Here is a 21,344-nt window from a genome sequence, read left to right as displayed (position 1 = left end):
TACATATTTATAAATTTGAAGTCTATGGGTATATTTATGACATTTTTTATGTAATTATGTATATGGATAAACATATACTTTGTATTTTTATATATTTATAATTTAATTCTAAGTGTATTTTGATACATGGAGTTGTGGGAAGGATTGAAACCGGCCTATATAAACTCTCAACTTACCTCAATACCTTGCTGACAGCGCTTGGTTACTTCCGATTCTGGTTTCAACGACAGGAATTCTAATCAAAGTCAAGTCCAGCCAGGTTACCTGATTGCAATGCCAGCAAGGTCCCCAACTGCAAACAGGCCTTCACAGCCAACCATCGTGCCGTAGCAAGTTAAGCGTTGGTAACCGCGAGCACAACAAGTTTCCCATGGCTCTATAGCTTCCGGGGCAGCGGACCACACTTCCGGGTCAGCAAGCTGGTAATCGTGAGTAAAATACATACGAACGGCCAAACTCACGAACCAACGGAACGCACAAACTAACATAAGGGGAGAGACTAAACGCATGAACAAACTAATTAGACGAACGGTATTAATATACGAACAAATCATACGAACACAAGCGGTTAAAACTCACGAATGATGGTCATAATACACAAATGGCATAACATGGGTTTAAAATCACACGAACCAAACGAGGTCAAATGAACGAAACACTTCATAAAACATGACACAAATTGTTGAGAACATTTTTTTTTTCCTTCTCATAGAAACACACGGGCAAAGCCAATACCGCCACCTGTGGATGCATTTTAATATGACACTCAGATGCATGAATAATATGTGATTAGCATTATTGTAATATAGCCAGCAGTATATCGGATAAAGTGTTTATTCTATGGGAAAATGTTAAATAAATTAATTTTAAAAAAAAATGGGGGCTCAAGTAGGGAGGTATAGGCTTAATCATTCATAATAGATAAACAACTTAAAGAGAACATGAAAAAAAAAACTTTTCGTTCTGGTTAAAGCGGTATTGAAGTATGCGGGCAAGATGTCTTACTTAAATTATGTTAATGGCAATAAGAACGTCTAAAAATTAGTTAGACGAGGTAAGTTAAAACAATATCGTCATATGCTTGCAGGATTTTGGATTTGCTCTCAATTTCAACAGACAAGCAAAAACACGGTATGTTAATCTTAGGCTATCGCAGGCGAGTGGCACAAACAAACAATCTGACCTAGTAAAGAACATACATAATAAAACAAAATAGACAATCATAGCCTAAACTGGAATATTACATATGTTTCATCATGTCCTTGTGGGTCAAATATTCATCACCAAAGCTACATCAGCCATAGCAAATCGACAGTTAATTATACAGCACTGCATAACCTCTTATTCAAGAAGGAATTAAATGGACCCAAATGCTTAGTTCTCTGAACAGGTATTAAAATAAATAATATATATGTAAGGGGAGGGGTATTTCTAGGGCAGGAAATAATAATAAATGCCTCATCTTAGGCCAAGGAAACTAAGCATATACCTGTACAACAGCCCCCACGACACGACATAGGCACTGGAATAAAAGTTAGGGATAAGAACTGCACTACTTAAGATAATCGTATAATAGTTCCCAGGAGAGCACCAACCATCCTCAACGCAGAGGTATTCGCCCATTGGTCCAAATCATAGTTAGAATTTCACAGTACTCAACCCAAAGTACAAAGAGGGCCTCACCAGTCATGTCCAGTATACTTACCATATGATAATAAGAGGCCCACCATCCCGCCACAACGCTTCGGTGGCTCAGACATACTTCCAATGCATAGATAGAGCCTCTATCAGTCAAATGAAAATTAGCAGGGACTCACCTGCCATGTTTATCCACAAGAATTCGCTAACAATTCCCAACAAACATTTTGTCATTCTATATAGCATGTCTCACACCTCCAACATAGGAGAAGACGTCTCCCCACCCAGCACACCCGCTAGGCCACACACCCCAACGACAGTACCAGCAACAGGCGAAAATCAAGACAGCCCCTGTTCGTTGAGGTCATTCCAAAAATAGCTGCCGAACTAAGACGCAGGGGGGTACCATATCCAGCCACAGCAAGGAAAGCAGAGCTTTATAGGATTATGATGACAAACTCTGATAACCCTCAACCAGAAACCAGCTCACAGTACAATGTGACTGAAACCTTGTCAGGGCTGCAAGACACTATGACATCTATCCTGGCATCCATTAGCAATATCAGCCAGAGAATGGACAGACTGGAAGCACCTGAGCTGGTTAGTGTGGCCCCAGATATCAACCTTACTCCAGCAATTTAACACATAGCAGCACAGGGTAATGTAGCAGGAGCACAAATCGCAAAAAAATCCTGTCACCCACATCATCACACCAGCACACTTGGTACCTCCTAACATTAGGAAGGATATATTAGAGGGGAAAGATGTCAACATAATCTCCCTATTAATAGCGTCACAAGACGTGGTGGAAAATAAGACCTATAACTATGGGGACTTCTCGGTAGTAATGAAAGCTAGATATCCCAGACTAAGCAAAAAGCTAACAATACCCAAACTTGTCCTAGCTTTCGGGATATATAGGGATGTGGTATGCACCAGTTTTTCCCAACGTAGAGAGGAACTGGATTTGTATTTACACAAGTTGGTGGATCTGGTACACAAGTACGGTGGTTATACATTTTTTGAGTATCATAAGTCGTTTTCAGCCAAAGCAGCGAAAGCTTTAGTGCAATTTAACATCAGAACAGACTGGAGACACTTAGATACCAAACTTTTTTGCCGCCATTTTGCCGGGCTCATACCACTGTCTTGTGCCATTTGCTTGTCCAACTCCCATGCCACAAACTTGTGCCCAAACGTACCCAGTCTACCAACTACAAGCTATGCATTTCCTAGTACCAGCAACGTTGACCAGAGGACACTTAAAGACAAACTAGGTAGACCAATAGTCTTCTTGGGGAAGGCGCAGATATGTAATAATTTCAATGCCGGCGGCTGCATATTGTTACATGTCTACTCCATCTGCCACAAAGCTCATGCTAAGACAATGTGCCCTAACCGCCTGTTCCCCAAGAAATGACTGACAGAAGTAAAAGTCGACCCGCTAGCATTTTACCATAATTCACATCCATCCAAACACTTAGAGCAATTTCTTATCACGGGATTCACAGAGGGGTTTCACACTGGGCTGGTAGCACTACCATCAGGTACTGTAGAATGCAAAAACCTACATATAGCTACTACTGACAAATTGTTGCAAGCCAAAGTAGGGAATGGTTTCATGTTAGGGCCATTCACACAGCCACCATTCACTTGCTGGAGAAGCAACCCAATAGGAATCACACTGGGAGAGTACAACAATAAAGCATGTTTAATCATTGACCTGTCAGCCCCTCATTCTAGCACCACACCATGTTTAAACTCGCTCATACCATCTGCAGAATTTTCATTACAATACGCTACAGTTGACAGTGCCATACAAGCCATACTGGAAGCAGGGGTAGCGGCTTAGCTCTGGAAAACCGACATTTCAAAAGCCTTCAAGCTGCTCCCTTTGCACCTTTCTCTATGGCATCTGCATGGTGTAAGGTGGAAAGGGCTATACTACTTTGCTAACCATCTGACATTCGGGTCAAAAGTAGCAGAAACACTTTGCTGGCTACTACTAAATATCTGCTGTTGTCCAGTAATCATTCACTACCTGGACGACTTCCTGACAGTAGAAAAACCTGGCACAGTACCCCATAGCATCAACAAAACAGTAGCATTATTCAAGACGTTAGAAGTACCAGTGGCCGAGAACAAGACCGTAGGCCCCACCACTAGATTAACCTTCTTCAGTATCGAACTTGACTCAGCAGCCATGCAAGCTAGCCTGCCATCTGTCAAAGTTCAGAGATTCCGGGCAGAGGTCGGGTCATTCCTCAACGAAGGAATGGCATCACGGAAGAACCTACAATCACTCGGATGCTGCAGGTCACACAGGCTTCGCAGCAATTTTCGAAGACAGGTGGTTTAGGGACGTATAGCCAAGCGAGGCACTAGGGTTACCTGCATTCACCAAAACTTCGGCACTATTCGAGATCTACCCCATAGTGGCAGCAGCTAGAGTTTGGGGCCACTTATGGGCAGGGAAGGCAGTCAAGTGCTACACAGACAACATGGTGGCTTGTGAAATTCTAAATAAAGGCAGGTCGTCTTCACTAATCATCATGAGTCTGGTCAGGAGACTCACATAGCTGGCAGCCCCACAAATTTTTTTCCTAACTTGCAAACATGTGCCAGGTCACCACAATTCCACAGCTGACGCACTGTCCCGTTCAAATTTGCAGGTTTTCAGGCAGCTACACCCAACAACAGAGGAACTACCAAACAAGACACCTCTGTTCAGAGACCTCACCCTGGAATAAAATTACTCATGGAGCACGGGAGAGCACTAGCACACACCGCACTATCTGCAAACACTAGACGCTCATACAACCGAGCTCTAAAATTATTCAACAAATTTATTTCAGAATATCAAATCACGAACCCATATAGTTTAGATACTATGGTGGAATTCACCTCTTTTTGCCACCTCAACCTGAAACTTGCCCATAACACCATCAAACTCTATTTAACTAGGATACAACATCACGTAAGCAACACATATCCCAGTAATAAAAGTTTCATGTCAACACACCCCATTAAAAACATTCTAAAAGGCATTCAACGCCTGAAAAACCCTAAGCCTACTAAACGGCAACCAATCGATGCTGAAAAATTCAGGGCCCTGTCTGACATGATAGATACCAAACCATTTGAAACCCACACGCATAACATGATCAAAGCAGCCATATACCTGGCATTTTGAGTTTATGCGACCCAACAAACTTACCATAGGTAACAGCAATGACGAGTCAAATATGCTATGTATTTCACACCTAAACAAAATAGGTGATCACTAAACACTGTCATTCCAAAACCAATTAAATGGGTCCGCCCCTCGACATTCAATTTTACCCAACCGGTAACCATTGGTACCCTGTACTACTATTCGACAAATTCATGTCAGGCTTGGCTGATCAACCCAAACAAACTCCCCTCCTTGTCGTACACGGTCAACCCCTAACTTCCTCGAAATTCATCAAATATGTAAGATTGTTGTTCACAAGAATCGGGTACGATCCAGCGGCATTCACCGGCCACTCCTTTCGTACCGGAGCTCCTAAATCAGTCTCCTGCCAAAACGTACCGGTACATATTATCAAAAAATTAGGCAGATGGAAGTCATCGGCATACAACTGTTACAACCTGAGGAAGAGTTAAGACAAGCATTTTAACAACTGGCGAAATATTTAATATACGTATTAAAGTGTGGAATTGATATTTCTCTTTTTGCCCTCTTTATTTACAGGCCTACTCGTACGTCGGTTTGGCACACCACAACCGACTTAGTATATTATACTGATGTTTATAGGTATAGGTCCACATGTATACTGCTTTCTTCCCTGACCACAAATGGGAATGGGAATGCGGAGCCTGGAGTTGTGGGAGGGGTTGTGTCAGGATCGGGTCAGGGATCCAACACGCAGAGTACAAAGAGTAGCAGATACGTATACCGGTCCTTAGAATGGCCGGACTACAATAGAATGGTCAGAGACAAGCCGAGGTCGAGGGAACGAGAGGACAGGTAAGCGAGAGACAAGCCGGGTCAAGGATAACAGAAAGGCAGGAGAGTAAACAACAAAGCCGGGTCAGAACCAAAAGACAAGTGAATAACAAAGCACTGTGTGACTAGGCGGACTAGAACCACGACAGGGCAATGAGTGAATGAGAGAGCCACTGTTAAGTATCCTGGCTAGGGAGAGAAGACACGCCTCCGGCGAGTCCTGATTCGTCTCCCGAGATTTGAGTGACAGGACGTTCCGGGTTGGCGTCATGACGTCTACCTCCGGTCCTCCTGTTATAAAAGGAAGTGACTCCCTCGCGGCCGGCGTTAGCAAGACCGAGTGAACCGCGGGAGGCCGAGGAGACATGCCGTCCGGACGGATAAACTTCTAAGTCTCTACCTCTCTCAGAGGTAGAGACTTCAGGTACCCTGACAGGTTGCAACCGGCCTATATAAACTCTCAACTTACCTCCATACCTTGCTGACAGCACTTGGTTACCGCACCCACCACTCCACAATTAAAAAAAAAAAAAAACTATCAATTGGTGGGCCCTCTTTATTTACAGGCCTACCCGTACGTCGGTTTTGGCACACCACAACCGACTTAGTATATTATACTAATGTTTATAGGTATAAGTCCACATGTATACGGCTTTCTTCCCTGACCACAAATACATTTAGTATGACATTATATATATATATATATATATTATATACATATTATATATAGTTATAATATATGTATATATATCTCATATATATATATATATATATATATATATATATATAATTTTTTTGATTTACTAATTCATTTTTTTTTCCAGCAGCAGGGAGACTGCCTGACAGCCCAGGAAGCCCCTGTGCAGACAGATACACAGACATATTGCAGCCATGTGACCGCTCTGTTAGAGCGATCACATGGCCCGCGGGGACTTAATTTGCAGAGTGGGGACTGTCTGGGCTGTCAGGCAGTCCCCCCAGACCAGGAGTGTGATGAAAGTAACTTCGCCACTGGCTTTTGGAGGGGCCTGTTTGCCAGACTCCTACCCTGTGACTATGGCCCCTGCAATAGACCTGGTTAAAATACTTCAAAACAGGCTCTGTTCGTGCAATTGGGACTATATTGAACAGAGAACACCCTGGAGCTTGTTAACAACTTGGAACGTTTCTCACCGCAGTGTTATAATTGTTCATCTGGGTGGCCACAATTCCTATGGACAACCACCAGGTGGCAGCCATCTTGTTCGCAAGAACGCAGGCAGCGGTGTTTGGGCATGAATCTCATGGAACTGAAATCGGATACAGAAACTCCCGAACACTGCTGGACTTCCATCATCGCCTGCATTCGGTTCTATTCATCTGAGAATGACACTGTTCGGTTGGATCATTCGTCTGGATGAATGGAGCAAGCTCCAGGGTCAAGACTATTGACTCTGTTCGGTAGTTTGTTCATTTTCAAACTACCGAACTAGACCGACCATTAGCACTAATTCTTTGGAACTGTTTTGGGCATGGGACAATGCCTGCGGTCGGTCAAATAAATGACATCCAGGAAATTTCGGAACCCCTGAACTGATCTGGGTGATTTTTGGATATGTTGGTCACCCAGATGAGGGCTATCACGGGATGTAAATGGGGTTTTATGTATCTTTAAGGTACTTTTGGGGTGTTTTAAAAAGTGTGTTTATTTCTGTGTTTGGAGATAATTGGATTAGGATTAGTATAGTTACTGATCCGAATATCTCCCAAGCAGGAAGGAGGGATTGTATGTTTGTTATGGGAGTGTCGGGCTCATGTTTGGGGGATTGGAGAACTACATTCACTCTGGGGATTACTATATCACAATGCTCCCCTGAGTATAATCACTAGCTCTTATAAGAGCTGTTCCTGCTATGCTCTCTGGACTAGGAGAGATCTACCCACTGGAAGATAGATCCTGATCTTGGGTCCAGGGTGGGTGTAGGACGGCGAGACCCCAACCAAGCTGCGGCGGTTCGTGGGGTCTACGGTAGTTATGGTGTTCCAGTGCAGTTTTTATAGTACTCGCAAGTACTAGGAAGCAGCGATTGATGGAGGTACCCGGTCGGGGTGCCAGGTGGTCCGTCACAGGGAGCAATGCCATCGCCGACAGGGGAAATGCGGCGATCAGGTAAGTAATAAGGACGGCGGGGACGTTCTATGCCGCCTGCCACCGTTTAAGCATGGCTCATTAAGGACGGCATAGAACGCTCGCTGTCTTTAAGGGGTTAATATAGGGAAGATTTATTATTTGTGCGGAGCCTGTGTGCATGTGCAGAGAAGGGGAGACCTAAGTGGGCCTCAGCACTGGAGAGATATAAGTTATAAAGGGGTTTTACCCATTAATCGACCACCGGGGGAGGGAGGAGACCTACAAAACTAGGGACAGGGACACTAAAGCTTTAGGAACAAAGGTTTGTATTCCTAACGCTATTATCCTTTAAGGAGCATGTTTTCATTCATAATTGTATATTCACAAGCATAATTATATGATATTAAAATATTCCAGAAAACATGTATTTACTTTGTGGGTGTGCTCTGTGCTCTCACAATTTGCCTCAATTATTTCCATCCCTTTTCATGCCTATAAAATTTACTTTTGTCCTTGCCACTATCACTATTCTCTACGTTCTCCAGGGATCTTTTCCAGTAGTTTAGTAGCACTCTGCATTGTCCTGTGTTGATCGTAGAGGGCTGGGTCCAAAGGCCACCTGTAAATGAAGATTAACCCATTCTGTTCTACATATCATAGAAAGGATTCCTTAGGACACTTGTGCATATTACAGTTCATTATTTTTTACAGTCAGCACTATAATGGTTATTTACGGAAGTGAGAATTTAAAGTGAATTCAAATTCAAGGGAAGAGTAGATGAACTGCATAGCTGACTTTTTTCAATTTTTTTCAACTGAGCTATTTTATCTTTGAATTTAAAATTCACTTTTAATTAACCTTGAATTCTCGATGTAAGTTTATTAGAGAACAACAATAAAAAATACATTTGAAATTGAAATATTAACTTTGAACGAAGAAGGAAGAAAATTGGAAAAAATGCAAAAGTATTGTAGATACCGTAAGTCTTTTCTAAACAGAGTATTCAATAAACGATGCAAATCCCATATAGCAAACAATCTTAATTTGTTGCTGTACTGTTAGATTCAGGTCAATGATCATCCTGTTCTAACATCTGATTTATTAGAGATTAACTTGGTTGTACCTAGCCAGAGATTGCATGAATTTCAATGTCTTTTTTTTTTTTTTTTCATGACGATATTTGCTAAGCTAAAACAAATACATGACAGAGCCACTTTAATGACCTTTACATATTTTCTTAATGTGCTTTGTTTGGTTCATCCATGTGCATATGCTATCTTTCAGTCTACATTCTACAATACAAACACAGACACTCGGAAACACTGACACATGTTAAGCACAGACACACAATGACACATAGTTACACACACATATACCCACCAGGGGTCAAGTCCTGGGGAAAAAAGTGTGGGAACTCACCCAAGATTTCCGCACCCCCCAACCACCCCTCCCCCCCCCCCAAAAAATAATAATAATAATTTACACTCCTATGCATATAGTGCAGTGCAGGGTGTGTATAATGCATGTAGTGTGTTTGTAGTGAATGCAGAGTATGAATAATGTATGTAGTGTGTTTGTAGTGAGTGCAGAGTGTGTATAATGAATGTAGTGTGTTTGTAGTAAGTGCAGATTGTGTATAATGAATGTAGTGTGTTTGTAGTGAGTGCAGTGTGTATAATAAATGTAATGTGTAGTGAGTGCAGTGTGTATAATGAATGTAGTGTGTTTGTAGTGAGTGCAGTGTGTATAATAATTGTAGTGTGTTTGTAGTGAGTGCAGAGTGTGTATAGTCAATGTAGTGTGTTTGTAGTTAGTGCAAAGTGTGTATAATGAATGCAGTGTGTGTAGTGAATGTAGTGTGTTTGTAATGAGTGCAGAGTGTGTGTAATTAATGCAGTGTGTGTAGTGAGTGCAGTGTGTGTAGTGAATGTAGTGTTTGTAGTGAGTGCAGAGTGTGCATAATGAATGCAGAGTGTGTATAGTGAATGTAGTGAGTGCAGAGTGTGTATAGTGAATGTAGTGTGTTTGTAGTGAGTTCAGAGTGTGCATAATGAATGCCGAGTGTGTATAGTGAATGTAGTGAGTGCAGAGTGTGTATAATGAATGTAGTGTGTTTGTAGTGAGTGCAGAGTGTGTATAATGAATGTAGTGTGTTTGTAGTGAGTGCAGAGTGTGTATAATGAATGTAGTGTGTTTGTAGTGAGTGCAGAGTGTGTATAATGAATGTAGTGTGTTTGTAGTGAGTGCAGTGTGTATAATAAATGTAATGTGTAGTGAGTGCAGTGTGTATAATGAATGTAGTGTGTTTGTAGTGAGTGCAGTGTGTATAATAATTGTAGTGTGTTTGTAGTGAGTGCAGAGTGTGTATAGTCAATGTAGTGTGTTTGTAGTTAGTGCAAAGTGTGTATAATGAATGCAGTGTGTGTAGTGAATGTAGTGTGTTTGTAATGAGTGCAGAGTGTGTGTAATTAATGCAGTGTGTGTAGTGAGTGCAGTGTGTGTAGTGAATGTAGTGTTTGTAGTGAGTGCAGAGTGTGCATAATGAATGCAGAGTGTGTATAGTGAATGTAGTGAGTGCAGAGTGTGTATAGTGAATGTAGTGTGTTTGTAGTGAGTTCAGAGTGTGCATAATGAATGCCGAGTGTGTATAGTGAATGTAGTGAGTGCAGAGTGTGTATAATGAATGTAGTGTGTTTGTAGTGAGTGCAGAGTGTGTATAATGAATGTAGTGTGTTTGTAGTGAGTGCAGAGTGTGTATAATGAATGTAGTGTGTTTGTAGTGAGTGCAGAGTGTGTATAATGAATGTAGTGTGTTTGTAGTGAGTGCAGAGTGTGTATAATGAATGTAGTGTGTTTGTAGTGAGTGCAGTGTGTATAATAAATGTAGTGTGTTTGTAGTGAGTGCAGAGCGTATAGTGAATGCAGTGTGTTTGTAGTTAGTGCAAAGTGTGTATAATGAATGCAGAGTGTGTAGTGAATGTAGTGTGTTTGTAATGAGTGTAGAGTGTGTATAATTAATGCAGTGTGTGAAGTGAGTGCAGAGTGTGTAGAATGAATGCAGTGTATGTAGTGTGTTTGTAGTGAGTGCAGAGTGTGCATAATGAATGCAGAGTGTGTATAGTGAATGTAGTGTGTTTGTAGTGAGTGCAGAGTGTGTATAATGAATGTAGTGTGTTTGTAGTAAGTGTAGATTGTGTGTAATGAATGCAGTGTGCGTGTGCTGGAAGATGCGTGTGTGTGTGTGTGTGTGTTGGAAGATGTGGATGTGTGTGTGCTGAATGATGTGTGTGTGCTGAATGATGTGTGTGTGTGTATGTGCTGGATGATGTGTGTGTGTGCGTGCTGGATGATGTGTGTGTGTGTGTGTGCGTGTGTGTGTGCTGGATGATAGGGGGGAAGCTTTTTTTTAATTTATGTGTTAATATTTTTGTATTCCCCCTTCCCTGCTTCTTACCTTGCCAGGGAGGGGGGAGATCACCTGGTGGTCCAGTGGTATGGTGGAGAGAGCCAAACGCTGCACACGGGGGCCCAGCACACTCTGTGTTCCCTCTCCAGGCCCTTTGTATATCTCTTTCTTCCTACCACAACCTTTGTGTTTCTATTACTTCCTCATCAGCCCCCTTTGTGTGTCTCTTTTCTCCTCACAGCCCTTTTGAGTCTCTTTCTTCCCCCAGCCCATTTGTGTGTCTCTTTCTTTGCACCACCACTTTCTGTGTCTCTTTCTCCCACCACAAGCCCCTTTGCCTGGCTTTTTCCTCCCAAACCATACAGACATAGATATACAGGTATACACACATCCATAGATATACATACATGCACAAAGGCACAACCATACAGACACATAGTCATAAAATAGTCATGCACAGACACAGTCATACAGAGATTTACACACAGTAATACAGAGACAAACAGACGAAAGGCATACAGAGACATACATAAACAGACATATACTGCTTGTGATGAGAGGAGGAGAGGGATGGCTGCTAGTGATAGGGGTGAGTGAGGGATGGCTGCTAGTGATAAGGGGAGAAAGGGATTGGCTGCTAATGATAGGGCAGAGGAGGATGGCTGCTAGTGATAGGGGTGAGTGAGGGATGGCTGCTAGTGATGGGGAGAAAGGGATGGCTGCTAGTGATAGGGGTGAGTGAGGGATGGCTGCTAGTGATGGGGAGAAGGGGATTGGCTGCTAATGATAGGGCAGAGGAGGATGGCTGCTAGTGATAGGGGTGAGTGAGGGATGGCTGCTAGTGATGGGGAGAAAGGGATGGCTGCTAGTGATAGGGGTGAGTGAGGGATGGCTGCTAGTGATGGGGAGAAGGGGATGGCTGCTAGTAATAGGGGTGAGAGAGGGATGGCTGTTAGTGTTTAGGGGAGAGGAAGCATAAGAGGAATAGAAGTGAGGTGGCACTGTTGGACCAATAAAACACAGAGCTCCACATGAACTATAAGATTTAGCTATGTGGAGCTCTGTGCTGGATATATAATTATTTAATGAAAAAATAAATAAAACATGGCTACTTACCGTTGGTGGTGTAAGTAGCTGAAAAGAGATCTTCTTACTCCTCCCTGCTCGGTAATCCTCTAGCAGGGCCTGACAGGAAGTGAAGTTAAATGCCCTGCCCACTGCAGGCTTCACTCCTCAGTAAACTACCGCGGGGGAGAGTAGTGTGAGCAGGCACATCTCCTGCATCTTGACAGCAGACAGTGTATTGTGAGAGGCACTATGCAGGGGACTGGGAGAAATGAGGCAGCACAGTGACATTGCGCCCCCTGGGCCAGTCCTGCAGGATCACTAGCGGGAACGGCGTTCCTGCTTTGGAAAAAGTGCAGGAACGCCGTTCCCATGCGTTCCTGCAAGACTCGAGCCCTGATACCCACACTGAAACCCACACAGATGCACAGAGACTCATGTACACAGACACCTAGATACACAATGACATATAATAAACACACACACACAAAGATGGAGACACACACTAACACAAATATACCCACAGACACACACTGAACCAAAGGACACAGACAAACAGGCGTACTGACACACAGATGCACACAGAAATACTGACACACAGACATACATACAGACATGCACATAATTTTTTAGCCATCCTCCCGATTTTTACCTTTTGGGTGCAGGAAGGTGGCTGGGGCTGTTGGAATTCGGTCTGGTAGCTGGCTCACCACTCCTCACTACCTCCGCTATGTCTCCTCCCTCCCGCGTGGAGTAAGCTCGGAGGAAGTGACTGGCGATGCTAATAAAGGCACACACTAGATCACAGTACTTGCTCATCAGGTTGCGTCTTGGCAAGGTGAATAAGGAATGCAGGTTGGTGAGACATGAAATGAGCATATAGGAGGAATGAGAACAGTGAAACATTGAATATTAAGCACTCATTCACAACACTGGCCAGTGAGACATCCAGGCTGCTGGGGAATATGCACTCTATATGGGTCAGTGAGTGTGCCTGTCATTGACTGTGTGTATGAGTGTGGCAGTGAATTTGTATATAGATCAGTGTTTGGATGAATATGGATGAATCTGTGTGTGCTACTCTTTTCATCCAGTTTGCACTGTAGAAAGGCATCTCTTGCATCAACAAGTGTAAAAGCCTGTGTTTTAGGCAGTTTGTGCAAAACATCCTCAAGTGTTGGCATTATGTAGTATGACCTTCTCAGGGTCATGTTAAGAAACTTTGGATCAATGCAAATTCTAATCTTTTCAGGCTTTCTAATAACTACCATGTTGCTTATCCAGTCAGTTGGCTCTGATACTGATGTAAGATGTCCGTCAGCTTCATACTTATCCAGTTGCGCTTTTACTTGTGGCTTAATGGCTATAGACACATTGCGTGGGGCACATTGTACTGGTGGAATGGTAGGATCCAGTTCGGAATGAACCACTCCTGGAACAGATACTACTGGGCCATTAAACACATCATTGTAGACATTGAGGAGTTGCAGTTTTGTCAATGTTCTAGCCAAGAGCTTTGTAGCTGAATATCAACATTGTGCAGCTCCACAGGAATTGTGAATTGCATCAGTCCCAGGCGCTCACACGTTGAACCAGACAATAGTGGTTTCTGATTGGCTTCAACAATTTCAAGTTTCTCAAATTCAAGTTTGTGTATATTTTCACGTATGCTGCACTCTGTTTGGAAAAGTCCCAATGATTCCATTAGTTCCCCTGAATATAGCTTCATCTTGGTGCTGCTGGGCTGAAGTGGTGCCCTAGGTGCCAGTTTCATCTTGTCTTTCAAACGCATGACATCACATGTTGCACCAGAATCCAGCTGGCAGGGTTGGCATATATTATTCAGTCTGAGATTTACAAACCATTTGTTGCCCTTAGACTATACAGCACCAATGCATTCCTTTGAGTAAATCACATGGTTTGCATCCCCAGAATCAGACATGTGTTCAATTGTGTTTAGCTTCCTTGCTTCCTTTCTTCTTGACAGACATACTCCAGCAAAATGATTAAGCCTACCACATGATCTACAGATTTTTCCATATGCAGGACTCTGTTCTAGAGGTAAAGTCTCTCAGGTGGTTGTGAATGTCTTCCAGTACAAGTGACGACTGGTCCAGGTTGTGCAAATAGTCTTTTAGCCCTCTCTGAGGTTACTGGACTCTTCCCACCACTTACTAGCATGCTTTGAACTTGACTGCTGTCAGGTCCTGCTTGCTCAGGGCTGTCATTAGTACTAGTCTGTGGTATTACTTCTTCTTCACTGCCGACATGTGAGTGTGTCCTTGGAATACCAGGTGTGTCTGGCTTGTCAACTGGATATTGAGAATTGGGCTTCTCGCCACTAGCTGATCCACACGATTGCGTCGGTAGAGTTCCTTTGATATCCACAAGATATTGCAGACAGGTTCCCATTCTCCAGCGACCTGTTCGATCTCCAGGAAGCGGTTTCATACGGATTTGTTCCCCAATATTCAGTTCAGGTAAATCCCTAGCAGATGAGTCATATCTAGCCTTAAACACTTGCCTCTTAAGTCGTAACTTTTCTGGTACACCTTGTATTACAGAGGGTTCAAGTAGCTTGTTGGATACTGGTAAGGAGCTCTTTAATCTCCTTGACATCAGTCTCTGTGCCGGACTACTATCCATACCCTCTGTTGGAGTGTTTCTCCAATGTAAGATGGCTTTCCATGGGTCTTTACCATCACTTTTAGCTTTTTTGCTTAAATTCTTCACTATTTTCACAGCAGATTCAGCTTTGCCATTAGCTTGTGGATGATGTGGTGAAGACGTCACATGCTCAAACTCCCATTCAGTAGCAAATTTCCTGAACTGTAAGCTTGCAAACTGAGGACCATTGTCTGAAATCAGTTTAGTAGGTTGGCCATGACGTGCAAATTGCGCCTTGCCTCGATTAATTGTAGTTTCAGTGGACAGGTCAGGAAGCAGTTAAATTTACCAGAAGTCTGAGTAATGATCGACTAAGAGCAAATACTCTTTTCCAGCATGGTTGAATAAGTCCATGCTTACAATCTGCCAAGGCCGTATAGGTATCTCATGTGACATCATGGTTTCTTTTTGTTGCGAGTGTGCATATTCATTGCAAGTGGGACAATTGCTGACAAAGTATTTGATTTCACCTTGAATGTTGGGCCAGTAAGAGTATCACAAGCTTGTCTGTAGCAAGCCTCACCTCCGATGTGGCTTGAGTGTATGCGCGATAACATCCCTCTTAGTGACTTCGGCAATATGACCCTTGTACAAGATACCATTTTGTATGCTGATCTCATCTCTGAAGGACCAATATTCCTTCACATTGGCAGGTGCTGCATCCTTTTCATCTGGCCACCCCATCAGAACTATAGACTTCAGTCCTTGCAAAGTTGCATCACTTTCTGTGTGCTGTATGAGCTGATGTAGCCGCTGATCTGTGACATTAAGAGTCTACTTGATTGACTTCGGCAAAAAAAATGCTGTTCCTGCTGAGGCAAACAAACTGCAAGATGCTCATGCTCACCTCCAGGTGCCACGTGTTCCTTTATAGCTCTGCTTAGGGTGTCACTGATGTACATTTCAAATCCTGGCTTGTACACAACATTGAGATTGTAATTCTGCAATGTAAGCATCATGTTCTGCAAACGCTTTGGAGCACATAAAAGCGGCTTCTTGAATATGGCTATTAGCGGTTTGTGATCAGTTTCAGCAATGATTGCATCCCGGCCATAGAGATAATGATGGAAACGCTGACAGGCAAAAATAATGCTTAAACATTCCTTTTCAATTTCAGCTGAAGAGAGTGCTCTGGATGCAAATGCAACTAGCTGACCTTCTTGCAATAGACAACATCCTAGGCCATTTTTGCTTGAGTCGCTTTGTATTGTAACAGGCTTTTTAACATCATAATATTTTAGCACTGGGGCAGCTGTGATCAAGCGTTTTATTTCCTCCACTGCCTGGTCATGCTTGGGAAGCCAATGCCAAACTGCATCTTTATCTAGATGCCTTCTCAATGGCTCACACACCTCAGACAAATGTGGCATGAATTTTGCTAGGTATGTGACAAAGCCAATAAAACGCTGCACTGCTTTGGTGTCACCAGGCCGTGGCATGTCCACAATGGCTCTAATCTTATCTGGGTCTGCTTTCAAGCCTTGTTGAGACAAGAAATGTCCATGGAAGCGGACTTCTTGTAACTTGAATTGTAATTTCTTTATGCTGAGTCTCAGCATTACCTGCTATCTAATAATCAATAAGCGATCTAATAATGCTACTAGCTTCTCATCATGGTCATGCTCCGCTTCCTCATCTGTATTACCAAAGCCAATTATAAGAATGTCATCTGCTATTGGTTCAATACTGTGGAGCCCACTTAACAGTTCATGTTGCTTTCGCTGATATACTTCTGGGGCTACGGAGACGCCAAACGGCAGCTTGAGCCATCTCTTTTGGCCCCAGGGAGTCCAGAAAGTGGTCATGTAGCTACTCTTTTCATCCAGTTTGCACTGTAGAAAGGCATCTCTTGCATCAACAAGTGTAAAAGCCTGTGCTTTAGGCAGTTTGTGCAAAACATCCTTGTGGTGTATCACCAAATTAATATATATTTTACACAAGGTTCATCTACATTAAAAGGTATTTATTAGAAGGCAACAACACAATACTATAAATGTATCACAAACACACAGCCCAGACCCACGGAGAAACAACCCTTTTTAAATCTATCTATCTATATAGTAATCCCCTTCCCCACACGTTTGATCTCATCCATGGTTAGGCCTTCACATCTAGTAATGGCTCACTGCTGCAAGTTCAACATCACATCCACCAAGGAAGAAAAGGAAGCAACAGAGTGTAACATGGTTCACCATGATAGCACATGGCATCTGCACATCTGCTCTGCAGCACAGCCAAGAAGGAACAGAGAGGAATGAGGATAGGGGGAAGTGGTTATCACTTTCCTGACTTGTAAAGGTATTGAATTACCCAATTACCATATCAAAGGGTAAAGCTTATCCCCCTGTAAGAAAGATCTACATGAACTTGGTCACACGACCCCTGGTCACCATATTAGTTTGATGACAGATTGTCACCACAGTCCTCAAGTGTTGGCATTATGTAGTGTGACCTTCTCAGGGTCATGTTAAGAAACTTTGGATGCAAATCAATGCAAATTCTAATCTTTTCAGGCGTTCTAATAACTACCATGTTGCTTATCCAGTCAGTTGGCTCTGATACTGATGTAAGATGTCCGTCAGCTTCATACTTATCCAGTTGCGCTTTTTTTTTTGTGGCTTAATAGACACATTGCGTGGGGCACATTGTACTGGTGAAATGGTAGGATCCAGTTCAGAATGAACCACTCCTGGAACAGATACTACTGGGCCATTAAACACATCATTATAGACATTGAGAAGCTGCAGTTTTGTCAGTGTTCTAGCCAAGAGCTTTGTAGCTGAATATCAACATTGTGCAGCTCCACAGGAATTGTGAATTGCATCAGTCCCAGGCGCTCACACGTTGAACCAGACAATAGTGGTTTCTGATTGGCTTCAACAATTTCAAGTTTCTCAAATTCAAGTTTGTGTATATTTTCACGTATGCTGCACTCTGTTTGGAAAAGTCCCAATGATTCCATTAGTTCCCCTGAATATAGCTTCATCTTGGTGCTGCTGGGCTGAAGTGGTGCCCTAGGTGCCAGTTTCATCTTGTCTTTTAAACGCATGACACCACATGTTGCACCAGAATCCAGCTGGCAGGGTTGGCATATATTATTCAGTCTGAGATTTACAAACCATTTGTTGCCCTTAGACTTTACAGCACCAATGCATTCCTTTGAATAAATCACATGGTTTGCATCCTCAGAATCAGACATGTGTTCAATTGTGTTTAGCTTCCTTGCTTCCTTTCTTCTTGACAGACATACTCCAGCAAAATTATTAAGCCTACCACATGATCTACAGATTTTTCCATATGCAGGACTCTGTTCTTTCTCTCTAACATGTATACTACCAAAGTACTTACATGATGTAGACTTGCTCACAGGTGAGGTGCTTTGGTGTTGATGCTTGTGCTGGTGGTTCTTCAAGCTTAGCTGTTGCTTGAAGGCTGCATTGATGCTGTCAGTCTGTTTATCCTGCTCCATAGCTCTCATATGTTTGTCAGTAACTTCTGCAGTGCAACATATCTCAATTGCTGCATGTAGGTTTAGATCATGTTCCATCAATAGACGGCGGCGGATACTCTCAGTATTAATACCTAGAACTATTTTGTCACAAATAAGTTCATCTCTCAAGGAGCCATACTCACAGCTTGCAGATTTTTCTCTCAGCCTTGTGACAAAGCTGTCTATTGATTCTCTTTTATTTTGCTGTATCTGCTCTCTGGAGTCACCTGTCATGAGCGAAGGGACTTTACGCCTTGCCTGCGTATTGGAGAACGCTATGTGTTCGCGGGACTCCAAGCTAAGAAGGAGGTACCCCTCTATAGGGAGACTTTGACTTCGATTATGGAACTCACATTCCCGGGTCACTTGACCTAGGGCCTACTCTGGGAGATACGTGCCCGGACAGTCAGGGGTACAGGGACTATATAATACCCTATCTTGTAGGTGGAGTGTAGACCAGGAACCCCTTCACGAATTTTGACAGGTCGGGCATGGAACAGGATCGTACGACGGGTAATCGGACTATTTCACTCTCTCACTACAGCACGTGAAGACTCTTCGTTGTTATACAGGTCCCAATCACCATTGGATCCGTACATCTTATCACTCTTAGACGTCTATCACTCTTAGACGGTTTACGTTTCCCATCCCTTTGAATATTTCCGGGACCCACTATTCCCAGAATAGTCGACCACCGTTCCACCACACAAGTTCAGTTTGGGACCCTGATTGGACGTCCTTCTTTGGAGTCCTTTCTCTACCGCAGCCGAGGATTACACAGTTCATTTGGAATATTGAAATCACTTAGGATACGGCTAGTTTGACCACACTCTTACCTGCATAATAGATTTATTCTCGGATGAGACATCTCACCTGGTAGGCCATGAGGGAACAAAAGATCCTACTTGGTTCTATTACGGAATTATTATGGAGATCTACCTGCAAGGCCACATCGCCGGGTGACCCTGGCACGATCGGTGGAGCCACCTTACACATCAAGAGTTGAGACATGGTGGCAGTGTCTTCTCATGGCCCTAAGTCCGCAAATGACCTTCGACATTTTATAACTACAGAGAAATGGCTAATAGGTCAGCTTGGCAGCTCATGGACCGGCTGGTAGGAAACAGGTCGCAACCCCACGTACAATGGATCTATCAGCGGATGGTGTTTTTTCCATATTTGGGATACTTCATCAGCTGGCATCTTCATCAATCCGTCTACTGTCATTTATCGCAGTTGGAAGGTCCATTTAGGATTGCTCGGATAGCTCCCGGAATAGGTACCAGCGAAACAAACAGCGTTGGATTTGTTGACTGAGCGTTAAAACAGCAAATACGAAGCCTCCTGTCATGTTATAAAATTGTAGATTATGCTAGTTTTAGTGTACCTATAATCTTAATTTTATTAATGACAGGAGGCGAGTATTTCCCACCCGTTCTTATCCCTCCCTTGTTTAATTTTAATAGTTTGGATTAATCAGGTACGTATGCAACTCTGCTTGTTGTCTCTGCTACCTGTCACCTGTTCTTATGTCTGTTTTTTCATAAGTAGGGTTGGGATATCTACATATTCAGGTACTTTTGGTTGCTACATTGGGTACCTACATGTTTATTCAGAGTACATTTCATTGGATAATCAACCTGTTCGATTCTGTTTTTCTCTCGTTTCAGTTTACAGTCCATCAACACTATCTGGTTTGGCAGTTCTTCTCGGATGGTGGACATTGTTGTATTCATCGTATCTAGGACTTTGTTTCTTCCCCATTATGTTTTCTGCCTTTTATTCTATTTTTGTTGCTGCTTGAAAGAGGACATGATGTATGGGGAGGGGAGCTTTATAGTACCTAACTTTTTTCTGATTGGTTGTTTTTCTGTGCTGCTGTGGAATTCTAGTAAAGAGAGACTTAAGCAAATACTCGCCTCCTGTCATTAATACAATTTAAGATTATAGGTACACTAAAGCTAGCATAATCTACAATTGATGATTGTATTGAACCGTTTGTTAAATGTGAAATAATTCTATAGTACTTTGTGTACATCTAGGGTAAGTGTGACCTTATGTGATTCTGTTCATAGGTGTGGTCTCATGCTGCTGATGATCATTAACCTGGCAGTGTGGGTGATTGCTGTTACAGAGGAAGCCAGACATCACACTGTTGAATTAGAAAGATATCTATCACCAAATGGAACCGAAATGAGTGAAAACATTAGCCAAGGTATGTCTCCTCTATTCGATATATACTAATATTATATACATACGGCAGGAAAGAGAACTGTAAGTTTCAGAAAAACTGGCACGATGTTTATAAACAAGTTCACTATTTGGGTGGGGTGAGCAGGGTACTAGTCCAAAAAACAAAACTATGTCTACCTTTCTGACTAATATGAGCAGCAGGGGGAGAAGAGTAAGGGATAATAAAGTTATGCAAGGTTATTCACTAAACCGAGGATTTCTGGGATTTCAAAATCACTTCAAAATTACGAAGGTGTTCACTAAAATGAGAATTCAAGGTGAATTTTAAATTCCAGGCAGAAGTAGCCAACCTGGAACATATGTCTTAGTCAGCTATGCTTCTGGTTTAACTACTTTGGCCTTAACTTTGAAATTCACCTTGAATTCAAGTCTCACTTTATCGAATAACCCTGTGAATTTCACAATTTCGGCCAATATTGCCAATTTAGAAGCATTCTCCTAGTCAGTTCTGTATTCAGTTTGGCTACGTTGTCCTTACATTTGCAAATTACTGCGAGTTCACTCTGAAATTCTAGTAATACTCACTTCATTAAATAATTCTGATAATGTGTGTGCTGACATGTGCATATTTATGTGTGAGAATATTTGTCTGTGGAGGAGAGATAGTTTGTGTCTGTATGCCTGTGTATCTATGAATGCCTTTTAGTTTGTCTCTGAATGTCTGCTAATATGTGGCTGTTGGGGTTATCCACTAAAGTGAGATTTCAAATTAAAGACCAAAAT

General features: G+C 42.6%; 2 protein-coding genes across 2 annotated transcripts in view; one reads left to right on the top strand and one right to left on the bottom strand.

Annotated features, from left to right (window-relative positions):
- The window catches only part of USH1G (USH1 protein network component sans), a 784,266-nt gene that overhangs the window by 616,524 nt on the left and 146,398 nt on the right, over nucleotides 1-21,344 (bottom strand). The window lies entirely within an intron of this gene.
- The window catches only part of LOC134614835 (proton channel OTOP2-like), a 37,816-nt gene that overhangs the window by 9,711 nt on the left and 6,761 nt on the right, over nucleotides 1-21,344 (top strand). Inside the window, exon 4 of the mRNA XM_063459056.1 lies at nucleotides 20,444-20,583. Within this exon, the coding sequence (XP_063315126.1) occupies nucleotides 20,444-20,583 (140 nt within the window). The remainder of the gene's footprint in view (nucleotides 1-20,443; nucleotides 20,584-21,344) is intronic.

The sequence above is a fragment of the Pelobates fuscus genome, chromosome 6 (genome assembly GCF_036172605.1).
Source record: "Pelobates fuscus isolate aPelFus1 chromosome 6, aPelFus1.pri, whole genome shotgun sequence".
Classification (NCBI taxonomy): Eukaryota; Metazoa; Chordata; class Amphibia; order Anura; family Pelobatidae; genus Pelobates; species Pelobates fuscus.
Note: the sequence above shows the minus strand (reverse complement) of the source record. Positions and strands in the feature narration are given on the sequence as shown.